This window comes from Amblyomma mixtum, chromosome 1 (assembly GCF_055824585.1).
Source record: "Amblyomma mixtum isolate Tamu chromosome 1, ASM5582458v1, whole genome shotgun sequence".
Lineage (NCBI taxonomy): Eukaryota > Metazoa > Arthropoda > Arachnida > Ixodida > Ixodidae > Amblyomma > Amblyomma mixtum.
Genome location: NC_143012.1, coordinates 323,081,187 through 323,108,370, shown reverse-complemented (window position 1 = coordinate 323,108,370; position 27,184 = coordinate 323,081,187). Strand labels below are relative to the sequence as shown.

Sequence of the window (27,184 nt, the reverse complement as noted above, 5' to 3'; positions counted from 1 at the left end):
ATTGGAGAGAGCGGCGGAGATAAAAAAAAAAAAACGAAATGTCACGATTTGGAACCTGTCCCATAACTTCCGCGTGTGGGCTGCTTGGTGGTGTGATTCAGTCTGCCGAGATTGCTAAAGCTTGAGTACCGAAGAGTGCAGCAGGCAGAGCGGGGTCTGCGCCTGCTCATTGGGTGCCTGTCTGGCTCGCAAATCGCTGGCACGAATAACCGAGCCATAGGGAATCATTGATAAGCACGAGAGGCATTGCCCTTGGCTCTTTATACATACAATTCAGTTTATCAGCGGCTTCAAAGCTGCGAATTCACTGCAGTAGTCAAGCTAATTTCACAAGGAACCACGCGTATTGTTGCAGGCAGCAAAAAAAAAAAAAAGTCGAGCTGAGTTGTATGCAATTTTGTCATCTGTTTACCCTTCCCCTCGCCTGTGTAAAGGTCAAGGCAATGCTTGCATATCATCAGCTGTATAGAACCGAACTCTGGGGAAGGATCGCAGCGGCCATCATGACAGGCATTAACATTGGCGATTAGAATGTGTAGGCACTGTGTGATGTCATTCATCTTTATTGATTTGAACTCGTGATGAAAACATGCCTTTGTTTTTTGTTTTTTTTTTTTTGCTGAGGAAGACAGTAATAAAGCCTGTACGGATTTTCGCGTCTGCCTGGCATGAAACCATACCTATGTACAATGTGGCGTCCTTTCTTCTGTCTCAACGTGGTGAGACCCGCTGAAAAGCATGGGCTGGTCTTCACACATACGGAGATTTATCCTAACGCGGCGGCTCTTTAAGGGTCAGAGACCGCATTCAGCCGATTCGCAAGCAGGGCTGTCATGCAGGCACAAACTTATGCAACCCAACTCACCACAAGGACCGCTGCCCTCAACTCAACTCGCATAATGGCGACGGCGTACCAAAAAAATGAAAATCCCCCAAACTCAGCGCGCTACTATTCGAAACACCTTCGCCCCTGCTTCTACGATCGGCACCACACCGCCAACGTGGTCAGAAAAAGAAAGAAAAGAGAACAGTGCGTCATCTGTTGAGGCCGAGTGGGTACGTGTAGGGAGGCGGTTGGTGACAAAAGCAGGAATGCTTACCGCTGCTTTTATTTTTGTTTCCTGTTGTGAAAACAAAAATGATAGAAACGAATAAACGAAAAATTGATAATAATTAATAGTTAATATTTAAAACACTGTCAAGTTCACGTTAACACGGTTTGTTTTCCTAAAAGCACCAATGAGGCCGGCAGTACGAGCCAGCAAAGTCAACCCGAAATAATGCGGACTTTAGGCACAACAAGCTACAGGTGGCGTCGCTGGCATGCAGCAGTGTTCGCTCACAGAGGCGAAGCGAAGTCGCAGCGAGCACGTGTGCGACGAAGGCCTTCAAAATAAAACAGAAAAGTTATTTTGCTGCCAGCCTAATAACCAACGTCGTACCGCGATGGACGGTGATATAAAAACATTGACTGACAGCTGGATCGCTTAGAAAGAATGAGAATAAAAGAATGAGCCAAAAGTACAGACACAAGCGTTCTACTCAGTTAGGAGGTTGTCTTTTCAGATCGCAATCAAGTTACAGTATTGACTCATATTAATTCCAAGTAGAGTATGAAATGCGGCACTTGTGCGTACACCACAAATATAAAAGAATGATTGCATGGTCGTACTTCTTATACATTTATATCCAGCTATTTAGTTTGTTTTCTTTTTTTTCCTTTTTTATATGGAGGGGGGGGGGGGGGGGTAGCAATTCTCCATACTGCTGTGTCAGGTGCATGTGAATCCAAGCAGCTGAAAAGCGAACAGCAGGCGCTGCATATGCGGCGGCATTGATCGTCTATGTGCTGCGCTTTGTACAACAATGAATACGGATCTTGCAGGTTTTATCGGCAGTAAGGAAATACAGGTGTATTCTGTATATGCCATTGCGATGCCCCAAAAACTAAAACCCGCACTTCGCTTTTTTAGGCTGCTTAGGCAAGAGAAGTGTAGAAACAAACTACTCTCAACACAACCACCTTCCCCTTATGTGCACGGTTATTTTCGTTGCTGCTGTAAAAGCGGGTTTTGTCCTTGAATAATATGTAGCGCCTTTATTAAAAACCGAGTGGATGTGCCTACCGAGTGCATGTATTTGGTGTGTGATTTTTCTGCTCGCGATGAACTCATTAGGAACGTTTCCAGGTAGAAATGGAGGCGGCGAAAGCTGCACGTAGTTTTTCGGCAGTTCTCACATGATCCTTGATTTTGCGTAGCATCGCACGGTGTATGCGCTTCGTTTACCAACTTCCAACGAATAGGAAGCCAGCACGGATTTCCCCGTGAAATGTGCTCTCGGGCAGTGAACCGTAAGAAATAAATGAGGAGAGAAATGGTATACGCACATCTCCCGGTTGGTAACGACTCTTTCACAGCAGACAGGACGACATCTCCTTTTAAATGAATGAAACCGTGTGTGTTTTCATTCATATAGCCGCGTTCTCTTACTCAATGCTACAGTTCGACTACTATTGCACGGTACCAAACGCACCACAAAGAGTCGCCAACCGTTGACACATTCCGAGCACGAAGCGAAGGGCAGATACAGCTGCCTGCTTTCAAAAGGGCGATAAGCAAGCGTGCATTGAAGCAGTAACACAGTTGGGAGGAGGGAGGGGGCTTCACAGCCTGCTCAACGCCTTGGATTCCTAGATCACACTTGACCAAGAAAACAAAGTATATACATCCACCGAAACAGGAGCGAACAACGGAACAGCTAGTATAGACGGCGGTGGAAGACTGCGACAAACGTGGGGAGAAAGTGCATTCAGAAATCTTTAAACGAGCGTTCGTGCCGGGAATAAACGGAGCTAGCAGGCGGCCTGGCGTCGCCTAGTTCTTTAAACGAAGGAGGAAAGAAAGAAAAAAGAGAGAAGAGGGAAGGAAGAGGGGTGAAACTGATTTGACACTGGCCTTTCATTGTGAGGACAGGAAACTCAATTCCGGGCACATCGCACCCAGCGCCAACTCTCCTCTTCTACCCTGGGCCTTTCTCGGCCCGTGCCTTCGCTACGGCCTCCGTTCTCATTTATACCGGCTGAGCGAAGAAGGACTCTCTGCTCCCCCGTTGCAGTGAAGGGAGAAAAACCATTACACCTTTATTTATAAGACCACGCACGATTGGGCAGAGAAAAAGAAAGAGGGAGAGGGAAAGGGACTTCCGGAAGCAGCGAGGAAATTTCCTTTCACTTCCTCTCCCCCTACTTCCCTTGCTCCCGCAACGGAGGTCGCGGCTGTGGAGGGAGGGCGGTAAGTGGAGGAAGAACGGCTTGACACGAAGCCGGTGAACACGGTAGAGGGAGGGTGGGAACGCTGTCACACGTTTACCCCGGCGCACCCAGTCAGCCGGCCGACCTCCGCAGGGTCACGTAATCGCTTCCGAAGTGCGGGGCAAATGGGATGAACTGGGAGAAGGCGAAATTAAATCTCGACCGAACCATTTGCGAGGAGATTCTCACTGATGCTTTCACATGCGCTTTCTTGTCCCTTTTTACCGCGTCGTGTAAAGAATTTAAGTTAGGGAACGGAAAAACAGAAGTGCAGAGGAAGACAGAACGAAGGGACAAAGTGGTGGATGCGCAGTTGCGCCTTGACGTTGCGAGGAATAAGAAATCAAGATCGCTTGGGCGGCGCAACTTAACCGTACAAGTAAACAACACGTTTTCTGCACGGACCACGGTGAAATATTGAAACTCCTTACAAGAGGACTGACATGGAAAGTCGCTAGTCTATGTTGCAGCAGAAAAACGATAACAGATAAGACAACAGGTATGACAAACAAAGAGCGGCCCTTTCCTTTATCTTCCTCCTCCGATGACAAGGGCCTTTGCTGTCGCCTTATTTTTTTTTTGCTTGGTTGCTCATTCGCTCGACTGTCCGATTATGTGGGCATCGTTCGATAAAGTTGCCACTCAGAGGTATGTGGAATGCACAAGGCACGAATGCACGAACGGCGATTGTAGAATGTCACTAAAAGCGGTTGCGTATTTTCTTTTTTCAGTATACCATTACAGCCAGTCGCGCGCGCGAAAAAAAAATAGAAAGAACAAGCTCTTCGGCTGCTTGTTTGCAGCAGCCGGAATTTTTCGAATGGATGACGCAACACTCTGTCAATTGAGACGGCACACTTGATGGAAGAACGAAAACATGGCAGGGAGTTGATGGAAGTTGCAACAAGTAGGACATGGGAGCATGTCATTCGCAGTCGCCCATTTACAGTCGCAGTCGCAGTGCCTATGGCCGGAATACCTAAATCACAAATGTGCCACAGGAATGTACAGGACAAACGAAAAGGAGGGAAGTAGAGAAAGATATCAGTGGCGCCGCCTGTCCGTTGGTCGGAGAGGTCCCAGTGGCAGAGTTGTTTCGACACATTCTAAAGGCCAGTGCATTCGTAAAAGAGGAAACAAGCATTTTAAATCGCAGCATGCTTGCGCGAAGGAAACCAGAGGTACAGAGGCGCCCTGGCACGGCCATAATCAGTTAAATGTCGTTCCAGAAGTCCAGTTTGTCTTCGTATGTGAATGGAATTGTGTCGGCATCTTCATTTTAATTGCGACTGGCCAAGACACCACAGTCGGATACAAGTATATATTGCCGCGGATCTTTGTAGCATTTGTTTGTTCATTTATAAAACTCACGCCCAATATGACGTCGCGGGAACAATGCTGTAACACCACGAACGTCGCAGGATAGGTATGTCCCTTGACAGACACTCACAAACAAAGCGATAAAGCGGCGTGCCGGCAGCTTTGAAGAATGAACAAACAAACACTACAAAGATTCTCGGCAGTACAGTGGCGTAGACCGATCGTCATGGCCTCGCGGTGAGTCTCACTTCCCGGGTGCACAGCCAGTCACCTGCGATGCCACGCCAGGGGATCAAATGCGACGTATGAGAACCGCTCGACGCCATTGGCAGGGCCGCGGTCCTCCTCTGAGGGCAATTCACCGCTGAGTTCTCGATTTGGATCCGACTGGATATAGTTTAGCTTGCGTGGATATGGAATAGCCAAAGTACTGCGGATTTAGATAATCTGAATTCATATTGATGAACCAACTAAATTCGGGCTTTCCTATTCGGAACTTTAGCGTCGAACAAATCGGTTGAGAACACACTGAAGTAGCAGCAGGTGTTAAAAATTATTCCAGCTTTGTGGCCTACTGGTAGACTAACTGTGTACTCGGCGCATGATTTTATCGTGCCTTTAATCTCACACTCTCTGAAATTATTTGTTACACAATTCCCAACCCACACGTTTCTAGTGCAGCTAACTAGCCAATCATACTCACCTGTAAATTTTGTTCTTCTAATCTTTCTCTGGAAATTGTAAAGGACTGAACACAAAACCAGATGTATTTAGAACGTAGATAATTCCTCTTCCCCTCAAAATCCAATTAAGTCATAGACCAACTACAGCATCATAAGTGAACTATTTCACTATATGTATTCGGCAGTGCACATCGCCTTTCGAGACAGTCGACCAGCTGAAAGCGAAAAAATGCAGTGCACCTTGGTTTTCAATGACCATTGGGGTTTAAGTGTGAGTCACCAGCAGGGTGCATACGACAGCGTAAAATAAAAAAAAGAAGTACAAGTTGCGGGGGAAACGAGTACGGCACCGCTGGGGCGCCCCGATCGATATGACGAGCCCGAAAGCCAGGGCAAGCGGAAAAACAACTCACTCACGCGACTAACTTTAGCAACTGACAGCTGCGATAGAGCGCGGCTCGCGGCGTCAGCAAGCCGCACCACTCGGAACAGGCTGGCATGCAGGAGTGTAGGGAAACATGGTCGGACAAATTCGGTTAGTAGTACCAGGCAGCACTATACGCGTCTACGGGGGGAGGCGGGGGGGGGGGGGGGGTGTACAAAGGAAGCACTGGGTAACTGTCTCACCTTTGGTGGTCACGTGAATGTGCCGTGAAGGAAGGGACAGGAAGGAAGGAAGTAAGAGAAAGAGGAGCAGGAAAGGAGTGCAGGTAAGGGCCAAGCAAGGTGTAGGGCGTGCTTCGCGTGAAGTCAACTCCTGTGGCGAATCGAATCAGCTGAGTCTATTGTTTCAAGCAGTAGCCTCTACCCGAAGCACTCGTCAATAGTTAGAAACGTAAATAAGCGAAAAAATGAAGCTCGGTGGCTTGCGTGAGAGCGTAAAGGCACGGTGAAAGGCACAGACCTGTTCTTGTATGTTCATTATGAAGTGGACCAGTTGCTCCCTGAAGTAGCATGAGGCGCACTGCCACTACATACATTCGAACTTATACTCCCGACGTTTATTGCAGCGGACGTATAGAAGCGTCGTTTGTGACATTTGCTGGAATAAACTATATGGCTTCATATAAGCACAATAGAGGCTTCTAGAACAGGGGGACCTACCAGTACAAGGGAATAGTGGTGCGCCAGTGCTAAGGCGCCAGACAACAACGCCTCTCGGGTTATTGTTGTGCGCATGCGCACTTGTGCCCGGCTATTACCCTGTGCCCCTAATCGCAAGGCTCCATCTATTGTAAATTTCTTTATTATCGCGCGCCGCACTGTTTGATACGGTGCAAGCCACAAGTTCGACTTCAATTTCGGTATCGATATTTTGCCGCATACATTGTTTGCCTGAAAAGAAAGAAATATTCTGTCATACGCGGATGCAGCCTCGTGCTGCGACCAGGCAGCGAGCGTGGAGGCTTATATAAGCTTATTTTGCGACAAGAATGAGAGCGGATTATGTAAGAAAGATTTGAAAGCGACTGCCACTGGCCGGTAAAGAGGTTTTAAGATGTACACTTACTCTAGTCAAGCAGTCCCCGTTTATTTCATCAGGTGCTACAAACTAGTGTTAGGATTCAAATTTCCCGCTCAACACCAGCTGTAGAAACAGTTGCTTTATTTGACACGTAACTAGCATGAGGGATGAGCAAAAAACGAGAGACCAAAACTGCTAAAGAAAACGCACTGTGCTTCACAACAATGCATGCCTGCAAAAAGCACTTTCTGAGCCTATACAAGCAGATGAATGCCTTCCATACATTGTGCAAAGTAACTCCCCCCCCCCCCCCCCCCCCCCCACACCCAGTCTTCTTTCCCGCTAAACTACGAATCCATAAATAAAAAATAGAAACGAAATAAAAGCGACGAGGTGTTCAACATCAGTGAGGAGCTCCGATAGTACCGCCGAGGCCGCCACTAACCGACACCAGGCGGCGGTGGAGGTCGAAGCTAAAGAGCCGCATGGCATGACGTCCCTTGCAGTTTGTCACCCGCCTTACATACCGATTTAGGCGTAGAGTGTCGTCAGAGACTTACACCTCCGTACATCATCATTCGCCTCTCGAAGAGGCTCAAGGCTCAAACTTACCGTTCCCGTATCCCACAAAGGACGTGCAAGAAAAAGGCAAAGCGCAGTAAGAAGAAATGAAGCAAAAGAACAAGGGACAAAAGGCTCTATTCCACCGCGAATCAAACGCACTTTCATCTTCCTTGCAGCATTTGCACCCCAGAAGCCAAGAACAAACAGTACGAAGGAAACGAGGAAGGACAATGGGTCATAAGGAACACCACAATGAGTGACATATATGAGAGATTCGGAAATGTATAAACATGCCAGCGTCTTTCTTTCTTCCTTTTTCTCTTACTTTTTTTTACACACACGCAAAAATAGGAAAGATTTGTTACAGGGTTGAGAATGTGGAAAACGGGTTTTGTTTTGTTTTTGTTCGTTAATGGACGTTGCAGCGACGCTGCAGGAGCAGCGGCATCAAACGGGCGTCTCGTTCGGGAAGGAGCCCTTGCGACCTTTGACCGGCGTGGCGGGCGGCTTGGAGTTTGGTGAATCTGGCGGCGGGGTCTTGGCCGGGCTCTCCTTGGAGGTGAAGCGTCCCAGGAGCGACTTCTTGCTTCCTTTATCCTTCTTGGCCGACAGGGAGTTTGAACGCTACGTTTGAGAAGAGCGCGTCACATGTTATGCATCTTATGCTGTTATTCTTACGGTGTTGTGTTTTATTTTTGCGTATAGCACTTAACACAAAGGACATGTTGCAAAAATGTGCATGCCTCCAGCCGATATTTTACGAGCATGTTATATTTCACCACTGAGAGTTATTTATGTCGGATAAATTTAGCGGAAAACACAAGAAAGGACCACAGAACAAAGTGCTTGCGTTTCTGATGTTCGTCGCGAGTGCTAACTTCATCCTCAGAAACGCGCCCACTAGCGCTGCAAGAAGGCTTACGCGATTATTTTATCTTTGTCTGATGTGCTGATAGTTGTCAGACAACATGCCTTCAATTATAATACGCCATTTTATTGGCCGCCGCTTATCGGTTCAGAGTGTCCGGTTGTGGGACGACTAGCTGCCAATACAAGAACATGCGCTTTAGCACGATCGCTGTGGATTGCTGCCCTCCCGATGTGACGAAAACTTGCGTGCTGGTGTCCTTTAGTGATTCGCAGGGAAAATACGTCTCCGCGTTTACAACACTGAAGTTACGTTCGTAACCAAAACTGTCCGGCACCTCTCAGCTTCAAGCAAGAAATCACTGAACAACTCCGGCGGAAATACAGCTGCACAAAAACAGCTCCATCATTACTTGTTCGCATGGCAGCTCACAGAAATAAGAAGTGTATTCCAAGGATTGCTAGCTCCGCCTTAAGTTCGAAATCAAGATACGGATTGCCACAGTTATTTTAACAGCTTGCATACTCCAGAAGCGGGGAACCTACTCACACGGAACGTGCTGCGAATGAACACGTAGCGCTCTGACGCACCTTTAGTGAGGACAGAATCGTAGAATCTCCGAAACATGAAGCAAATGTTTAGAGATCTTGAGAGTTTTATACCATGTTACTTTAAGCGTAAACTGCAAATAAATTAGTCGGTCTAACACACTGATACGTGAAACTGTGAATCTTAAGCGTTGGTAAGCTATGACCAAGCACGATGGCGGCCATGTCAGCGCTAGAAGATGAAACAGAGAAGTTGAGAGCGCTTGCCGTCATGTCTTTCACTCTTAAGCCCCAACTCCAAGGGCCCTTCCTGGGCGTACGCGCTCAGCGTCGGCGCTCTTGGCGTACGCTAGAACCGGTCTGCGCATGCGCACTGCAGGAGACGCCAGCGAACCTCGGCGAGGCGCCCATATCTGTCACTGCTAGATATCTGCGCCAGCGCTCGCGCGAGCGCCGGTAGCTGCTCACCGTCACGTCTCTCATGGGCGTACCTCAGGCAGACATACACCAATGGAAGGACGCGGTTCTCGGGACATCCGGTGCGGCTTTTCGCGCACTTTTCAAAATTTGCTGTCTACATTTTTGCTTGGTGCCGAGGCTGTTCGCGCCATGTCCCAAAATAAAATAATAAATGAAAGTCTGATCGCCGCAGTAGAAAGGCGGCCGTCGCTCTGGCAGGCGATCCATAAAAGCCATAAAAATAAGCTAATAAAGGCAGCATTGTGGCTTGAAGTGGCAGCGGAAATTCTTCCAAGCCTGCGAAGCACAGGTAAGCCGATATCTTGCTTGTGACGAGTGCTGATTGAGGGAAATGTGCTCGAAAACGCTTGTGTTTCAATCGTGCAGAGGGTTCCGCTCTAGCCCAAAAGCGGTGGAAATCGCTACGAGACAAATTTTGCCGGATATATCAAGCGGCGACGCAGGCAAAGAAAAGTGGCGCCGGGGCCGAAGAAGTGGCCGACAGGTCTGGCAACCACACAGCAGCGTGAGCACAAGCGCGAGCAGCGTGCGGCAGCGCTAGCCAGCGCCTAGTACCATGGAGATGCGTACTGCTGCCAGCGCCTGTCGTTGCGCGGCGCCAAGAGCGCCGACGCTGAGCGCGTACGCCCAGGAAGTGTCGTTGGAGTTGGGGCTTTAGCTTTCGTCTTTACGCGCTGCTGTTTGTAATGTAGCCAACTTTTGAAAACTGGCTTACGTTTCCTTTTAGCTGAGGCGACCATACTGGCACTACTCGGTACAAAATATTTAAGCAAAAAAAATCCTTATATAATCAGAACGCTAGCAGAGCCCCTTTCCGTCGGCACCCACGCCACCTTTTTTCCTTTTTCTTTTCTTTTTATAAATGCGATAGTATTATAGTTGCCCTCACACCAAGTCCCTTGGATGTGAGAGACAAAATTCGCTGATCAGTCGAGAGAGGCCGCGTGACATCATGACGTCATCACAGCCTGCCCACAGCGGCAGGTGGCAATGAAGTTAATGATTCGTTGAGAGAGGTCACGTGACCTCGTGACGTCATCACAGCCGGGTTGTGAGCAATCTAGTTTCTCGACAGCAATAAAGATAGAGAATCAAAGGAAAAAAAACTGACAAAAAAAAACGTATACAGAAGTCAGCACCGTCCCAACATAGCGTCCGAGTATCGCGTCTGGATGACTGACAATGGCAAGGAAACTGACGCAAGCACACTCGTAAGTTGAAAGAGAAGCTCCAGTCAATGTGAAATCTGATGCTATCGCTTTGGCTTAAGCGTCCCCACAGTTCTTGCTCACCTCGACGCGTGCCCGTTCCTGGACTGGCTCCAGCTTCTGTTGCGCGAGCACGGGCCTCCTCTCAGACGCACTCGGCGACGGGGCGTCGATTTTCTCCTTACTGCTGGAGCGGAACGCCTTCGACAGCTTGGATCTGAGAGTTCCAGACTTTTCTTCTTTGTCTGCGAAAGAAACGAGGAACACGCATGTACTCACACTGAAGAGCGCGGAATCCGCGCCTCTCTCCTCTGTTAACTGAATTACGCGTATTTAATCTTCTTTACTTCAATCCTGGACTCCGACATATTGGCGGGCGTTAAGCAATATAGCGCGGTTGCTTGCATGCTGTGCTTGATCTGGAGCTTACCGCCATAATGTTTATCGAGGTTTACATTTTATAGCAGGGCGATTAAGTCAAACTCAGACAGGTTTTTATTTGAATAATATAGCTTTGGATAACTCTGAACTGTCATTGCGCCTGCTACACTTTTCGGGCCTTCTTTGCCTGCCTCTCCGAATATGCAGTGGCCCCGCGATTTAATTAATACGTTTGCAGTAACCGCTGTTAAGCAATGCCCAGTTTTGTCGTTATGAGATAGCATCACCCTACCAAAGGTTTTCCGTTGTTATCGAAAACTCTGTTTTGATTTATAGCGTAATGTTTTGGTTTCACAGCAAGCAACCTTAGCTGAGGGCTTAAGTTGTTGAAGCTCGATAGGTTGCTCCTTAGATCAACAACATCTATACAATGCATGATCCCAATGCGAATAATGCACTCACGTTAGATTGTAATTATGCGAATACTAAAATAGTTTTACTACCGCGAGACTATTGCAGGCAACAGCTTCGATGTCTTGGCCGCCAGGCCGCTTTTCATTAAAAATTTGACACCTCTTGTCTGGAGCACGTCACATATATATATTTGTTAGAAACCTTTTTGTTTCCCCACTTAGTTTTTACCCGAAACGTCCTGTGCAGCGCTTGTAGAGGCTTCACTACTTGCAGAGAGTGTCCTACGGCAAAACAGCGCTGACGGACCGACCAGCCCACCAGCCCGATTCAGCCCTCTCCTTGAAGTGTCCTATCCATGGAGTCAGAACCACACGTGGGAAAGCTAATGCGGTTGGCGGGCCGCAGCTAGGAGAATAGCCGGGCAGCAACAGTACGGTTTCACATTTGGGCGTTCCGAATAACTTTTGGATCCTTTCTGCGGAGTTTGCACCTATCCATTGGCAATAACTAATACAACTTCATTCTCATGCAGTGTCTTTCTTTTTTTTTTTTTGACAGCGTGCGGCAGGCAAAGCATGAAAGTGCCCTTCCGCCTTCGCTTACATGCATAGGCGGTTGAGCGTAGCCCCCTTCTTCTGCCCCGTTCTCCTTAATTTGTCTTTTTTTTCCCCTCCTCATTGTTTTGTGCCCTGAGACATAAGTGTAGTTCAAGTGTTCAACAGTTTCGGTTGAATGCACAGAGCGAAAAAAATAATAATAACGGCGTGTCGTGCCAGTAAAAAGAGATACTCCTACCTGAATCATGCTTTGGTTCCGGGGAAGATGGCTTCTTTAGCAGCTTTAGGCGCTCCTTCAGCGTCTTGCGGTGCTTCGTCGTCTTAGTGACGTCTTCGGTGCTTCCCGGATTGCTGGATTCGTTCTCCGAGTCAACCCGCTGCAACGAGAATTTCAAATCGTGACGTCTTGTTGCGACAAAGTGACGTGAGTGGATTTCATGCTCAACAGTAGCAGAGCAAAGGGTGATCAGCAAACGCATTGCTCGTCTGCGTGCTTCCGATCACAGGATTTACCACGATGAAGAAACTAATATGGCGATTCGTACAGGGACATGATGCGAAAAAGCAGCCCCGACAAAGAGCTTAGGATCAGCCTTAGGAGGGAAGTATTGATTTTAATTTCTTGTTTCTTTATCAGGATAGTGTCACGTGGCTCGGGTGGCAGCCCTGGCGAGGGCCGAAGCTTGCAGACGGCAGACAGATGAGCGGCGTGGAACCGAAAACTGCTTATTGGGCGATATTGTGCTCGAAAAAGAAAAGGCAACTCGGCGGCGGTGATAGCAGCAAGCGCGCTGCCCAGTCGTCGAGTCGGGAGGTGTCGTCGCTCTCGGTCGCGCTCGATTTAAAGCTAACAATTAACTTCTCAGATCATCATCATTATCATCAATCTGACTACGCCCACTTCAGGGCAAAGGCCTATCCGTGTCTCTCCAATTAACCCTGTTCTTTGCCAGTTGCGGCCACCATATCCCAGAAAACTACTCAATCTCATCCGCCCATTTAAATTTCTGCCGCCCCCTGCTACGTTTGCCTTCCCTTTGAATCCACTCCGTTACCCTTAAGGACCAGCGGTTATCTTGCCTTCGCATTACATGCCCTGCCCAAGCCTATTTCTTCCTCTTGATTTCGACTAGGACGTCATTAATCCGCGTTTGTTCCCTCACCCACTCCGCCCTCTTCCGATCTCTTAACGTTACACCAATAATTTTTCTTTCCACAGCTCGCTGCGTTGTCCTTAACTTAAGCTGAACCCTTTTCGTTAGCCTCCACGTTTCTGCCCCATTGGTGAGTACCGGTAAGGTACAGCTGTTGTACACTTTTGAGATATAGCCTTTGAGATAATGTGCCTAATTAATGAGACCATGCCTGGCACGTGGCAGCCTACGAAAAACCAAGTATACGAACTTATGGAGACAAGCAATAGCTCACAGTAACGTATGCCTCCTCACGATGGGCGTAGACACGAGCCTATGATCAATTCCTGCATGTTCAGTCGGTCTATTCGCGAGACCAACGACTCCACAGTCGCGCGATGCAGGATATTTATCATATAAAGTTATGGTATGGCGCTGCTAAGCTGTATGGTATGCAGTTCTTGGTGTGCACAATCAACAGGAGAGCCGGGAGCACGTGCCAGACATTTTCGCCGCGAATTGTGGCGACGATTGGTGCTTTCAGCCCTTTCGGAAGGTTCTTGCGATAGCGTAAAAACAAAAACACATAAAAGAGAGCACGACATAAATTTTCTGTGCTTTAAAGGTGCACATGGAGGCAAATTTAAATGGGCATGTATGGACAGATTACTGTCTTCGTATGAAAAAAAAAAATGCTACTTATGCTGAAAATAGACCTGTTGCAAGCTAAAAAAGCTGGAATAATAAAATACAGGTGGCGCCATTACTGGTCAAATTGGTAAGTAAACTGCGGAGAGACGACACAGTTTTTACGCTGATCCCAGAGGCTAGTTTAAAACATCATTCACTTCAAAACGGTGATCTCGGAGTCCTTTTCGATGTTCACTTTACAAGTTTCGATCGAATGGCTGGAAACGTTTAAATGAAATTGTTTTCAGCTATAATTGCGGCATTTTCTGTGGGCCAAAGGTGAATACACACAAACAGCTATAGAATCGATTTTTACTCAGAAAAAAAAATTGGACGGAGTTGACCTCAAAGTTCCTTTAAAGAGTTAGTACCTAAACCTTTGCATGCGTCAACGAAGCGCCGGCACATTGTCTAAGCCATAAACTTCCCACAGAACACATTGCGGTAACCTCGCATTACTACAATTTTTCCGTGCTGTTCACTGCAATCTGGTTCACACAGAAGGTCAAACAACCAAGAAGACCTCGTTCTCGGACATGTTTATCTACAGTACCTGTGCACTGCCGTGACAGTTTTGTTTATGCCAAGCCGAATTACAAAAGCAACAACAACAAGAATGCATACAAACCTAAACATCGCTGGCCGCTGCAGAAATGCATTGCCACTGATTGCGTTCGCGGTCGGTAACGAATAGCCAATCCTCTGCATTTTGTTCATACCTGTATTTGTGTATGAAATGTGGCGTGTCCTTAAGTTCATGCGAGACTTCAGATGGCGATATCGATACTGACATCCTACCTTCGCTCGCAGGGCCTGAATATTTCAGCCGAGTAGAGCGCTCTTATGGCGTTCACACGAAAAACGATGTATCCTTGCATTATATGTAAAAATGGTAAAGCCGTTACAAGAGAAGCCATCGCTTCATTGGAATTATCATCTACCAAAATCTCTCGTGGAGACCCTACATCTCCAACACTGACAAAAGACTGACCGCGATTGTCCTCGTTCTCTCCGCGAGAAAGTCATGGGCGCGTCAGTGCGATCAATCCTGCAACTGTGCCATTTGCTATTTCTGGGCTTACTGCGCTACAGCCTTCCCGCGCTTGGTACTATCAGGAAGACACACATCAAGGCTTTCCATAGAGTGAAAGTGCAAACTCTCCATATGTACCTTGGACTGAAGAAACGTGCCTCTACAGCAGCAACTGTTACCTTCGCCAGAGAACATCTTTTAACTGCGTACATTGTGGTCGACACCTTGAGAGCGCATATTCAGCGCCTCACTTGTGTCCCCTGCCACCATCTCACAATTTTTTGCGTAATCAGACCACGTACTCTACTTTCTGCAAAGTCACTGATGCTCGTCGCGCCTATCTACTCTTTCAATTTACTCCAGCCACAAGACCATCTTCCCTTTCATGGAATCTGCATTAACCTCGAGTGCATCATTTTATAATCGGCATTACGAAGAAAGCCGGTGTGTCACCGGCTGCTCTCGAACAGGTCAAGTTTGAACATTTGCATTTTATCCACTGTACCAGCCTACACGTCTAAGTCACGACTCAGTTAACTCCACCAGTTCTGCAGGGTCTGTGGTCCTCCCAGCAAGATCCATCTTGATTGAAGTGAAGGCAGCCTACCACATTTCCACGATGAGTGTGGAACTATCTGCCCTTTGGGCCGCCATTGAATACCCCAGGCAAAGTAACCCAAAATAATGATCTTTTTTTTTTCTGATTCCTAACAGCTCTCCAAGGACGCACACCTGTGTCTCCAGCGCAACTGGTTGTCATGGTAACGGCGCCAGCACAGTATTGGCCTTTGCCCGGCTCCACGAAACGCGCTTCTGCTAGTATAGTGTAGCTTTCGCTACAAAAACCTGGCGTCCAAGTACTAGAATGTATGCGGGAATTCAAAACAAATCAGAAGTGGCCTCGAGCGTGCAAAACCCTCATGTTCTCACCACTCCGGGCCTGCTGTAGCGCCAGTGCCTGGGCGGCTCGGAGACCACCGACGCGTCCGAGTCGTAGCCCGTGCGTCCTCCCCGGAGGCTGCTCTGCGATCCGTACGGGGTGTACACCAGGCTGTCGCCGGAGCCCCAGATCCTGAGATCGGCGGCTGCCATGCCCTGGCCCAGCGACAGGGTCTTCGCGTGCATGGAGCCCCGCGTGCGAGGGGGAGCCCGGATGACAGGCGGAGCGCCGGGCATCAGGCCTCCGGCCGCCTGGTTCGCCATGTCCGTCGCCGACAGAGCTCTGCACGCCCAAGGATGCACGAACAGACGCTCAGGGGTCAGTATTGCCATTCTCAACTATCCTACGTTGTCAGGACCACATCTGCCGGGTTATCAGGCCAGACGACGCGGTACCTTGGTCTGTGTGTTTAGTCCATTGTTTCGTTTTGCTTCCAAAGAAAATGCGCTCCAATACATGCCCCATATGTTCGGGCATCGTGCTTTACACTATGGCAATTGGTACCGCATGTACTCGTTACAAAACAGAACGACATGTGGGTGCAAGTAATACAGCAATGTTTTATGCTGTGCTCTCCCTCCACATTGCATCTTAAAACATGGCACACTTATGTTAGAAACTTCGCCGAACTTCGAGTTAAAACCATTGATGACCGTTTTGCCAGTCGTTCTAAGAGGCAAGTAATAATGCTGCATGATGTATAGTTTTCAATATCAATTTTACTTCGGACAACTGTCACGGAAATTCGCGGTATTTCTGCCAAATGTCGACGATGCGCTACTTTTTAATGAATGACAGTGTGCCTTCGCCCACAATCTGCGCTAATTTATGACCAGTCCAGGGAGTGTACCCACTGTGGCAGTCGAAGTAAAGTGAGAACAGCGTTACATTGCTCAAGAAGCAGAAGCCCGTGAAATGGCCGCCCATCGATCCGCAACCGATGTGGCTAAAAAACTAGCGAACCATTCTCTTCACTAGAACGGAGAGGGGCCACTCCCTCGAATTATTGGCAGCGGCCGAACAATTCTTTTTAAAGTGATTGGGATGAGTGCAGTATATTGTGGGTCTACGCTTACAAACTTTACAATGACACTCACTTCTCTTGCTACAAAGCTTTTTGAGGGTTTTTGTGCCCGCGGAGGCGCTGAGAATGGGTTCCAACTTTTAATCAGGTGTTCATAAGCTCGCATCCTCCAGAAGGGAAGATGCGCGTGTCATAGGGGCCACTTATATTCTTTCGTCCGGGAATAATGTTATTGTGCTGCTTTTCGGACGTCCCTCACCAAACTGCAATTCTTGGATTCCATGGTATTTCACCCACACATTCACCCGCACAGGTGAGCTAGATAAGAAGCATGCGTGTCATGTTCACATTAATGATGCTACGCAACCCACCTTCGGAATGATGTGGTTCGCCTGATCATGTCTTCGTCCCTGACAGGCTTGGAAACTTCTCTCAGACGCTCCGTTCTTTGAGAAACCTGAAAAGACAGCATTTTACGCAGTGGAATGAAGATGACCAACAACAAGTATACTGGTTTAGGTAAGCTGTTAAAACGTATTGTTATCCTCCACTTCCGTTGTCCTCTTGTATCCTTCTTCCGGCAATGTTTGCCATGAAGTATAATAGCAGGGCTTTATTAATGCGCTTCAAATGGAACTCACAAGTACGCCTTTAAGCGTGACTGACACTGAGGCTAGTGATTTAACTTTAGCGTTGAGAACTTCGATACATTACTGCAGCGACAATTAACGGTAGATACTGTTGAATTTCACTATACGCAAGCAACTCGCGCCAAACAGAAAAGAAAAAAAGATGTGTTATAAAGTGCCAGAAGCCAGTGCGCGTTAAATGACTGGCGTTTAGTGTTACAGAAAGTCAGGCTGACGCAAAAAGAGGAGGCAGGACAGGCAAACAAAAAATAAAACGTATTCGCTCATAGCAGCAAGGGCAATCATTTACTAGTAAAATAATGTATATTTTCCTCTTTTTGATATGCACGTAAGGCTGTATACACGACGGCATTGTACACAGTGTCATTCACAATTCGAAACAACTTTTTAAAATGTTTTACCGATTTCGGCGAGAATGAAGTTCCAGTAACAATCCTACAGGCCACCTAGTGCGAGCGCCACAGGAGAGTGTTTTTTGTTTGGCAGCTAAGTATTTCACAATATGAAATAATTTACTACTGATCCATAAAAATACATAAATCTTTGTAGTGAAAAGATAGAGAACCCTGACAAAAAAATGGCGTGATTTCTATAAAGGGAGCCTTATTTTCAACGCTGTTCTTCCCATTAAAGCCCCTTCACCCACGTTCTTTTCCAAGTGTGCTAAACTCACTAGGAGTAAGATTGGCGCTCTATTGCGACATTACGAATACAGCGGCTGCGCCAACTCAGCCGCCGTTAGGCACTGGGCTGTAGGAATGTCAGCGCACTCTTGATGCCGAGAATTCGACTTTAGCGCCCATATCGGGTACCTCTCCTTGCGCTCTCTTAATAAAGGTGCCGTTGTTAAAAGGCGCTCTACACTTTTCTCTTAGAGTTTGCACGTATTTTGATTGGGTCGAAATTTAATTACTACTATAGAATATTTCGTTTTTTTTTATCACAGAAAATTGTTGCACAAGTGTGCTAAACAGTAATAAACTCAAAACTGCTGTTGGCACGCTGGAATTAAAATTGCGGGATGAAATCCCGGCCACTGCGGCTGCTTCTCGATGGAGGTGAAATGCAAAAGACGTCCGTGTGATGTTTGTCAAAGAACCTCAGGGGGCATAAGCTAATCTGGAACACTCCACTATACGGTGTCCGTCAGAGCAGGTTTGAGACGTTAAACCTCCTATACCACACTTTTTTTATTTTAGTTTTATTAGCGTGCAACGCACCGCTCTTCATTAAAGCCTTGGTTTAACGTAGGGTAGACGCCTAAATATGCAGACACTAAAGACCTCGTCTGAGAGTGTTCCGCATGCGAGCCCTCTTCTCAAGGGCACAAATACAAAACTGCACGGAGTGCACAGAGATAGAGCCCTGCGTATGCGACAACAGGATTCGCAGGTCTCGCGTGACATCAGCAGCTCCGCAGACAGATGCACGTCATACACGAGAGGTCAACCGTGCTGCGGCCCCGACACGCGATGAGACGCGGAGGCGGCCACGACACCACAAGGACGACCCGTTGTGGAACGGCCCAGCGCTACGGGCACTGCACGGCCCGACGGCAGCCGCGTAATGAACTGCTGTGGGCTCGGCTCCAGCGATTCAAATCTGGGCGGCGAGGTTCCTTTCATAACAGCCGACTTGGACGCACTCCAAAGAGCTCCCGAAAGGTGTTGCCACAGCGAGCAGTGGAGGCACTCTGAGCGAAGACTTCGTCGCCGACGACGAAAACAACTTCGGCCTGCTCATCTCATTTGGCGACCTTTGCAACGGTGACGGTGATTTAAAGCGACTGATAATGATGATCGTAAACGTGTTGTAATTCGTCGTGGAAAATAAAGTTCAAGGCCTCTGGAGCAGGCGCAATGTTTTTATGCGTGCTGAGAGGTATGCACTTTATGGGAATTGTGGCTTCAGTATTGTAGTTCATTCACTTCATCATCATCATCATCATCATCATCAGCCTGACTACGCCCACTGCAGGGCAAAGGCCTCTTCCATGTCTCTCCAATTAACCCTGTCCTTTGCTAACTGAGGCCGCCGTATCCCTGCAAACTTCTTAATCTCATCCGCCCGCCTTACTTCCTGCCGCCCCCTGCTACGCTTGCCTTCTCACGGAATCCACTCCGTTACCCTTAAGGACCAGCGGTTATCTTGCCTTCACATTACATGCATGCCCAAGCCAATTTCTTCCTCTTGATTTCGACTAGGATGTCATTAACCCGCGTTAATTCCCTCACCCACTCTGCCTGCTTCCGATCTCTTAACGTTACACCTATCTTTTTTCTCTCTGTAGCTCGCTGGTTTGTCCTTAACTTAAGCAGGATCCTTTTCCTATCCTCCAAATTTCTGCCCCGTAAATGAGTACCTCTAAGATACAGCAGTTGTATACTTTTCTTTTGAGGGATATTGGTAAACTGCCATTCATGACCAGAGAGAACCAGCCATATGCGCTCCACCATCCTGCATCTAGTTACTTCTCTCTCATGATCCGGATCAGCGGCCACTACCGAATCATGGGGCACAGTTTCAACACGACCTGTGTCGTCATCTGTGAGAGGGTAAGCTCTTGAGCTAGTCGGTGCATCGCCAAAGAAAGAAACAGCGCATTTTGAATGGGACGACGACAAGGAAAGTGAGAGAGCAGGCGTTGACTCGCGATTGGTATTATTTTATAGAGTCACGCAGCCGCCAGCACGAGGAGTCAGCTTAAAGGCTTGTGAGCGCTTGTGAACAGCACCCTTGTGGAAGGCGTCGCTCCGAGATTCGAATATAGCCATGGTAAGTTGTCCCCTAGTAAAACCCTTTAGCAAGGCTCCCAAATAAATACTTCGCATGTAACGTACTGCTCGTATTGTTGCACTTGCCACATTGCCTCGTACGCAGACAGAGGAAAGAGTACATACAGCTAAATTATTAGCTCTTGAGTACTGAAGAGATTGCTTTATGGTTTATGTGGGTTTAACAGCGCAAAGCGACTCAGGCCATGGGGGACGCCTTAGTGAAGGGCTCCGGAAATTTCGACCACCTGGGAATCTTTAACGCGCACTGACATTGCACAGTACATCGGCCTCTAGAATATCGCCTGCATCGAAATTCGACCGCCACGGCCAGGATCGAACCCGCGTCTTTCGGGTCAGCAGCCGAGTGCCGTAATCACTGAGCCATCGCGGCGGCTGAGCACTGAAGAGAGGCATAACGAGATTGCTGCGCGTTCTCCCTGCATCTGCCGATAAGTAGCGATGCACAGCAATTGCCGGGTATTACAAACGCGCAAGAGATACATTATTTTGTGCGGGAGGGTACATTCTAAAGCGACAAGGAGCAGAAACTGCTGCTTATTTGGAGTGACATTAGGCTGCAGATGAAAACGGGCACAGCGACGTTTTTAAACTGCCTACTAAATAAATTATTACACAAGTAAAAAAATACTCTTTCAATGACTTGGCTCCATGCGAATGACGTGAGACAGTAAATGTTTTCAACACGCTGTCCCGCTCACCTTCTGGAGCAAGGCCACGAGATCGTCCTTGGGCGTGGAGCCTGTGCGCAGTGGCCTCTGCGCCGCCTTGGCTTTTCCCTGGTCCGCGGCGAAGATGCCCTCCAGGCGCACCAGGTCGTTCACCTTCTTCACGTCCTCCACCAGGTCGGTGACCAGGGCCTGCACATCCATGGTCGTCGCGGCCCGGTGCCGGAGGTCCTCGCGCTCCTTGTCCAGACGGTCCTTCTCTCGGCGAAGCCGATCGAACTGGGTCCTCAACCTGCCGTGTGTGTCCTTCAGCTCCTCAAGCTCCGTCTGAAGCTGCACAATGCCAAGGATTCGCCAAGGTTCCAGGTATTCGCAGTTGAAAAATGCCTTTAAAGTACGTCCTATAAAGCGGTAAAAGATTTATGCCGTTCTCTCATATCGGCACAAACCCCTTCGTAGCGACAGCGTTTTCTCTGCCAATACCGGCCGGTCTACTGCTGTCGAATTCAGAAACGATTGTGTAGTGACGGCTAGGGCCAGTATCAGACTACAGAAAGTCATATCAGTAAAAAAATTTCACTCGTTACGAGAAATGTATACCGCTAAATAGTATAACCAGTTTCGTCATAACGTAAAAATTTTTGCTTATCTTTTTCAACCCTGTTCTGGCGTTTTCGCAAATAGTGGGCGTTTTGTGCGTAGCCAGGTGAAATGGCTTGTCTAACACTTAACTTTGTTAGTGGCGCTGCCAAGGTGGATGGTGTTCGTTCAAGTCACTGAAATGACACAGCATAAATAAACGGTAGCCAGCGCACACTTTGTGTGCTCCATTCTTCTCCTATAGCAGGCTACAACTCAAGAACGAGACGACACAGGCCGCTGAAAGGAGGCCCTCCAACAATTGGCGTCGATCGATATTCGTGACTATGCGGTTAATGCGATTAGGCCAGGATGAGAGGGGGAGCATCGGTCGACGCCAATGGCTGGAGGGGCATCTTGAGGTTCTTTTTCCGCTCTGTTCTTGAGCTGTACCCGGCTACAGCTCCCACCATATTCGTGTAGATTGTGCGAGCAGTGATTTCGTGACGCCGTTCGGGGTTTCACTTACAGCTTGGAACGTGAACATTTCGACAGAGCTGCTCCATTTCAAGGGCCCACAGAGCTTCCTGTAAGTTCCACCTACCTCGAGGATGTCCTTGGAGACGTCGTCCTGGCCTCCCTCGACCTGCTTGCGCAGCTCCTGGATGGTCTTGGCCGCGGCCTCCCGCTCCGCCTCGCGCTGCGCCTCGGCGCTCAGGAAGCGCTGCCTGAGGTCGGCCAGCGCCGCCTGGGTGTCCCCGAGCACCTTCTGCAGGTCTGTGCGCTCTTTCTCCCAGGCCAGCTCCAGCCTCGTCTTGGCGTACAGCTTGGCCGAACCCCTGCTGGCCTCCAGGATGTTACGCTCCTCGTACTGCAAGAAACAAAAAAGAAGAGGTAAATAGAGATAATATTAAGCAAACATAAAAAAGATAAGCTGGTGGAAAGAAGTAACTAGAACACTAGCGATAGTTGGATTTATGGAGATGATGTTGGCCAGTAGCAACTACAGCAGATTTGCAGAGGCCTTCATGTCCGAGAAAACAGGAGCTAGCCGTCAGTGATGGCGATAGAAGCGGCGGATGTGCGCCGAGGCTGCCCTGGCCGTCATTGCGGTTGAGACATATTAGTTCATGGAGAGCTCTGAACGGCTAGTTGAATTTTCGTATCTGTTTATCTGCCGTAGCTCTCTGTACCATTGCACTAGGATCATCCCGGAAAAGCATCCCATACTCAAGAGCCACATGCGAATGGTGGTCATGTAGATACGAAGCAACACATCTGAATTGTGAAGAACTGAACCACGATGCTGATCATGATTTACGACCCACGGTAGCCAAACGGATGAGATTTTATGATATAATTTCAGAAGTGGCACCGTGATAGGAGCCAATAAACAACCGCGACACGCAATGAGCGTGAGTAAGCTGACTATCTCATTGCTGTTTGTCTTTGCTAGTTCGCAGATAGCAGCGCGTAGGACGGTGTAGACAAAAAGTAACCTGCCACCTCATAAACAGGTCAAACTTCCACGTGGAAGACGACATCTTTTTACTTCGGTCACAAGTAGGTCGAGGAGCATTAAAAAAAAATAAAGGTTTGTGCTTTGTAGAAAATATTTATTCAATAAATTTTGTTATTTGCTGAAAATTTCAGCAAGATAACGGCGCGTCTGGCACATCGTAGATTTTGTAGCTTAAGTTCGCGCTGCGATACGGTAGACCACAATCGGAAATAAATATTGGTCACAGTGGCAGTATAAACAATAAACAGTGAGTTTGCAGTAAGCATTCATGCTTAATTTCTTTGCAGCGATAACCATATCGGGATAATATTGGGTGAACGCAGCTAGCACGGCAAACAGGAATGTTTTCCTGGTGAGTAGGAGATCGGGCTCATCGGAGACATGTTGTGAGCCTTGAAGTGCGCGCTCTCGAGGAGGAAGGGCAGAAGTAACAACCATCGCTGTAAGTTCAACCCCTCCTCTTTTTCTTTGAAGACGAGGGAGGAATGTGATAATAGCTCCGTTGAAATAATTTTTTACCTGAAGAATGCAGGTAGCAGAAAAGATCCACCATTGACATGCCAATCCCATTACTTTCACCAAAATGATCAGTTGCTTTTCTTACGGTGTACGTTGTCAGTGAGGCTAGGAGCTGCTCTGCATTTCAATCATTTACTTTTTTCCAGTATAGTTCTGTTATGAGTTTAGCGTCATATGCAGTACAGGCTTTGTTCAGCCCGAAGAAAGCAATCTCACCTGGTTAAGTTTTGATTTGAGGTTGGAGAGCTGTATCTCCCAGGAACTCTTGTCGGCTTCCATCTGAATTCGGAGCTTGCGGTTGTCCGTCAAAGACTCTTCCAACTGGTTCTTCAGGTCATCGGCATACGCGCGAAGTTCTTCGGCCTTCTTTTGCATCGTGTCGAACTGAAACGACACGGTTATCTGGTTATCTTCCATGTGCATTGCATGCCCTGCCAATGCCAGTTTCTTCTTGCTTTCAGCTAGGATATCATTAACTAGCGTTTTATTGCGAAAGCAACACTACTCCCAAGAACGGCCTTTCGCGTAACGGCGGCCGCTTGGCACGTTTGACCTTTATAGACCTTTAGAATGACCCCTGACGTCATACCATGCCTAGTGACGCCACAGCGTGACGTCATACCAGGAGCGAGAGACGGGCTAACCAACTCGGCTCGTCGGGTAACGGCGGCCGCTTGGCACGACGCGCCGCGCTCCTCCCGCTAGAGGCGCTAATGATGTCATACCAGGAGCGAGAGACGGGCTACCAACTCGGCTCGTCGGGTAACGGCGGCCGCTTGGCACGGCGCGCCGCGCTCCTCCCGCTAGAGGCGCTGCATATGCAGTATAAAACACCTGATTTCGCAACCTACCAGGCTTAACCAAAGCTAAGCCCCCGCAAATTTGATTCTCTAACCCCCTGCTCTCTTCATGTCTCTAAACTTTAAATGTATCATTTTCTTTTCGATAGCCCGGTGCTCTGTACTCAATTTAAATTGAAGTATTTCCTTTAGCCTTCAAGTTTCTGGAGTATAGGCGCAGTCGACACAGCACACAAACGTAAACAGCGTCCGCGTACCGCCTCTTTTCCTCTGGAACGCTCCTTGCGCGCCGAGCTGGCCCGCAGCTGCTCAATCTCGCGCGCAGCCTCGTCCAGTTTATCGCGGCACTGGTCCCTCTCGCGGGCCAGGGAGGCCATCTGAGCCTGCAGCGCCAGCAGCTCGGCGCTCATGTAGCTCACGCGTCCCTCGTAGTCTGCCCTCAGTGCCGCCTGCTCTGCCTTGTGCACGTGGCCCGAGTGTTCGAGCCGGGCTCGCAGTTCATGCTGCTGCTGGTTCAGCTGCTGGGTCGGCTGGTTCTGCTGCTGCTGCTGGTCCGTCTTGGCGCCACCCACGGTTAGGGTGCGGAGGTGTCGCTCGGAACGCTCCAGCTCGGCCACCCTTTTCATCAACTCTTCGTTCTGGTCAGGTGAAAAAAAAAAGAACATAAAAGACGTGTAAAGGACGTGTTTGAGATGAGGAGGACACCACGTCGAAACGCCGGCGCGAAGACAATGCGGAAGACTTCGCCAGCAACTTGGCGCTCGTTCTGACTCCAGCCGCCTGGAACTCTGCCGTCGTTCTGCAAGCTTTTTCAACTAAGCATAATTGTATATGCTGAAACTTACTGAACTTGTGCAAAGATGTCGCGTTATATAGTTAGGGTTCCATGCTTGAATACAAAGCAGCTCAAAGTTACGTCAGCGCCCTCCCATTACTCGTGCATAGCGTCCTTCTCCGGTAGTTAGAAGTTCCACATTAAATGCCAGTAAAATAAGACTTGGAAAGTGATTCACGCTTTGAAAAACATAAAGACAGCTGCGGGCACGCTAAGGGCTGAATATGTGGAGCAGTTTAGTGCATCGGAGGCCTAAAGAAGCCTTCAAACGCTCGCAGTTCGTGGTGTTATACCCCTCATAATCTCAGAAAAAACGAGTTGAGGAAAAAGATTTTTTTGTCAAGGAAAGATTATTTTTATTCGCTAGATCACTGAAATTTTTGTTACTTTCAGCTTTCATTGTCGTTCTTGATAGTCATGTTAGCAGGGCGCGGGTGCTCTTTCTAACAACGCAGTCTTCACTGCAGTAAGATGCTTTGCGCGGCGAAGCAGCCTTGCGAAACTTAGCGCGACCAACTAGGCTCATAGCATTTAGGTGTTCCGGAGATTCAGGGCAAATGGTCCGTCAAAATGGTGCTGCAGCCGTTGGTGTGGTTTCAATATTGCTACGCAAGACATATTTACAGGAATTGAAATCTTGCATGTAAAAATGGTACGCTACCGAAGCCGTTTTCGGTCTTAAAGGCGGTTCAACACATCCAATTATTTTTGCTGGTATGTTATCACACCTATAATGTAACTACACGCGTGTGTACAGGTTGAGGCAGCTCCACTTCGGCGGTTAGATTCTAATCTTATACTGATATTTTTTTCGAATGCTATCATATTGCCAACACATAGTGTAATTAGGAGTCCCAGTAAAGTTTTCTTTTTGCATACCATAACTAGGGGGCTACTTCAAAAGTAACATCTTGTTGCGTGCTCCTGTCACATCGATCATGTGCTCGTCTCATATTCATGTTCAAAAACACTATGCAGCTAGCTTAGTTGTTCAAGAAGCGTCGTAATCGGTCGCATCTTGACTAGTGCTTACCTTTCTCCGAAGCTTTTCTTTTTCTTCACGGAAACACTTCTCTGTCTTCTTGAGCTCTTCGATGATCGCGTCCCTCTCGTTCAAATTAGAACGCATCCGGTTCCTTTCAGCCTCGATGTCTTTCAGGCGAGTCACTCTTGTCTCTAGCTCTCGAACTAAGTTCTGCTTGGAAAAGAAAAAGAAACAAAATTTTATCAATTCATGCCAATCAATTTCTAGATTACACACATGGCCGTTCGCTTTCTGTCTCAGTTATACATCGAAATACGCGAGGTGGAATCGACGGCTATTCTCCTATCCGAAAATCACACGTAAAGCCGTGCTCTTTTTATTACTACTCCACAGTTCCCTATTTTTTTTTATTTTTTTTTTGCAATGAATAAAAATAAGCGTGAACACTTGTTGTGTGGCGTAGCATAGAATACTTCATTTTTCAAAAAAAAAAAAAGCTCACAATCTAGGTGGTACAATCTCACACGCTCTTTTTTCGGTTCTTCTTTCCAAGACCGTTTTGTTGTTTTGCGTTGTGCTGGGTTTATGGCGCATAAGAGACTAAGGCTATGAGCGTTAAGCGCAAGACTGATCCTGTCTGCTTTGTAGGAAAGGGCTGAAATGTTTTAAAAATATCACAACTTCTTTGGGTTCCTTGCTTGCTTTAAAAAAAGGTGAAAATACAAGATACTTCTACCAGTGCATTTTCTCCGAGGAGTAAGGAAGGATGAAAAGGCATGCAGTCAGAAGAAAATTTTGGGAAATGGTTATTCTACAGTTTCACGAGCTTTATGTATGATTATAAAGTGTGGCTTAAAGTGATCATTCCTCCGCACAGCTCGCATGTGGGTTTCTCTTCTTTTGTAGGATAAAGCTGCGTACGAGGTGCGTGTGCCCAATGCGAAGGCAACATAAAATGACTTCAATGAAACGCTCTTGGCGTGAGCATTATTTCCATACTCCTACGATGGGCGTTACGAGGTGTAGCTTATTATTTATTTCAATATTCTATTTATATTGCATTCATCTCGCAGCATATAGTGAACTAGCTTCATGCAATCTTTGTAACGAATGTTTACTCTTTTGATTTACTTGTGCCGAGCTTGAGCAGAACTTTGCTTGCAAGAGCGGTTTTCAAGTTTCTTTGACACCTGCATTCTTACGTTTGTCG

At 47.8% G+C, this 27,184-nt stretch overlaps 1 protein-coding gene across 1 annotated transcript in view; it reads right to left on the bottom strand.

Annotated features, from left to right (window-relative positions):
• Positions 1-7,112: 7,112 nt before the first annotated feature.
• Positions 7,113-27,184, bottom strand: part of LOC149372741 (uncharacterized) — a 46,736-nt gene continuing 26,664 nt past the window's right edge. Inside the window, exons 12-21 of the mRNA XM_089567279.1 lie at positions 26,023-26,184; positions 24,412-24,792; positions 23,571-23,738; positions 21,918-22,184; positions 20,768-21,067; positions 16,993-17,078; positions 15,588-15,879; positions 12,040-12,178; positions 10,534-10,694; positions 7,113-7,969 (exon numbers count right to left, since the gene is read on the bottom strand). Of these exons, the coding sequence (XP_089423405.1) occupies positions 7,793-7,969; positions 10,534-10,694; positions 12,040-12,178; positions 15,588-15,879; positions 16,993-17,078; positions 20,768-21,067; positions 21,918-22,184; positions 23,571-23,738; positions 24,412-24,792; positions 26,023-26,184 (2,133 nt within the window). The 3' untranslated portion in view covers positions 7,113-7,792. The remainder of the gene's footprint in view (positions 7,970-10,533; positions 10,695-12,039; positions 12,179-15,587; positions 15,880-16,992; positions 17,079-20,767; positions 21,068-21,917; positions 22,185-23,570; positions 23,739-24,411; positions 24,793-26,022; positions 26,185-27,184) is intronic.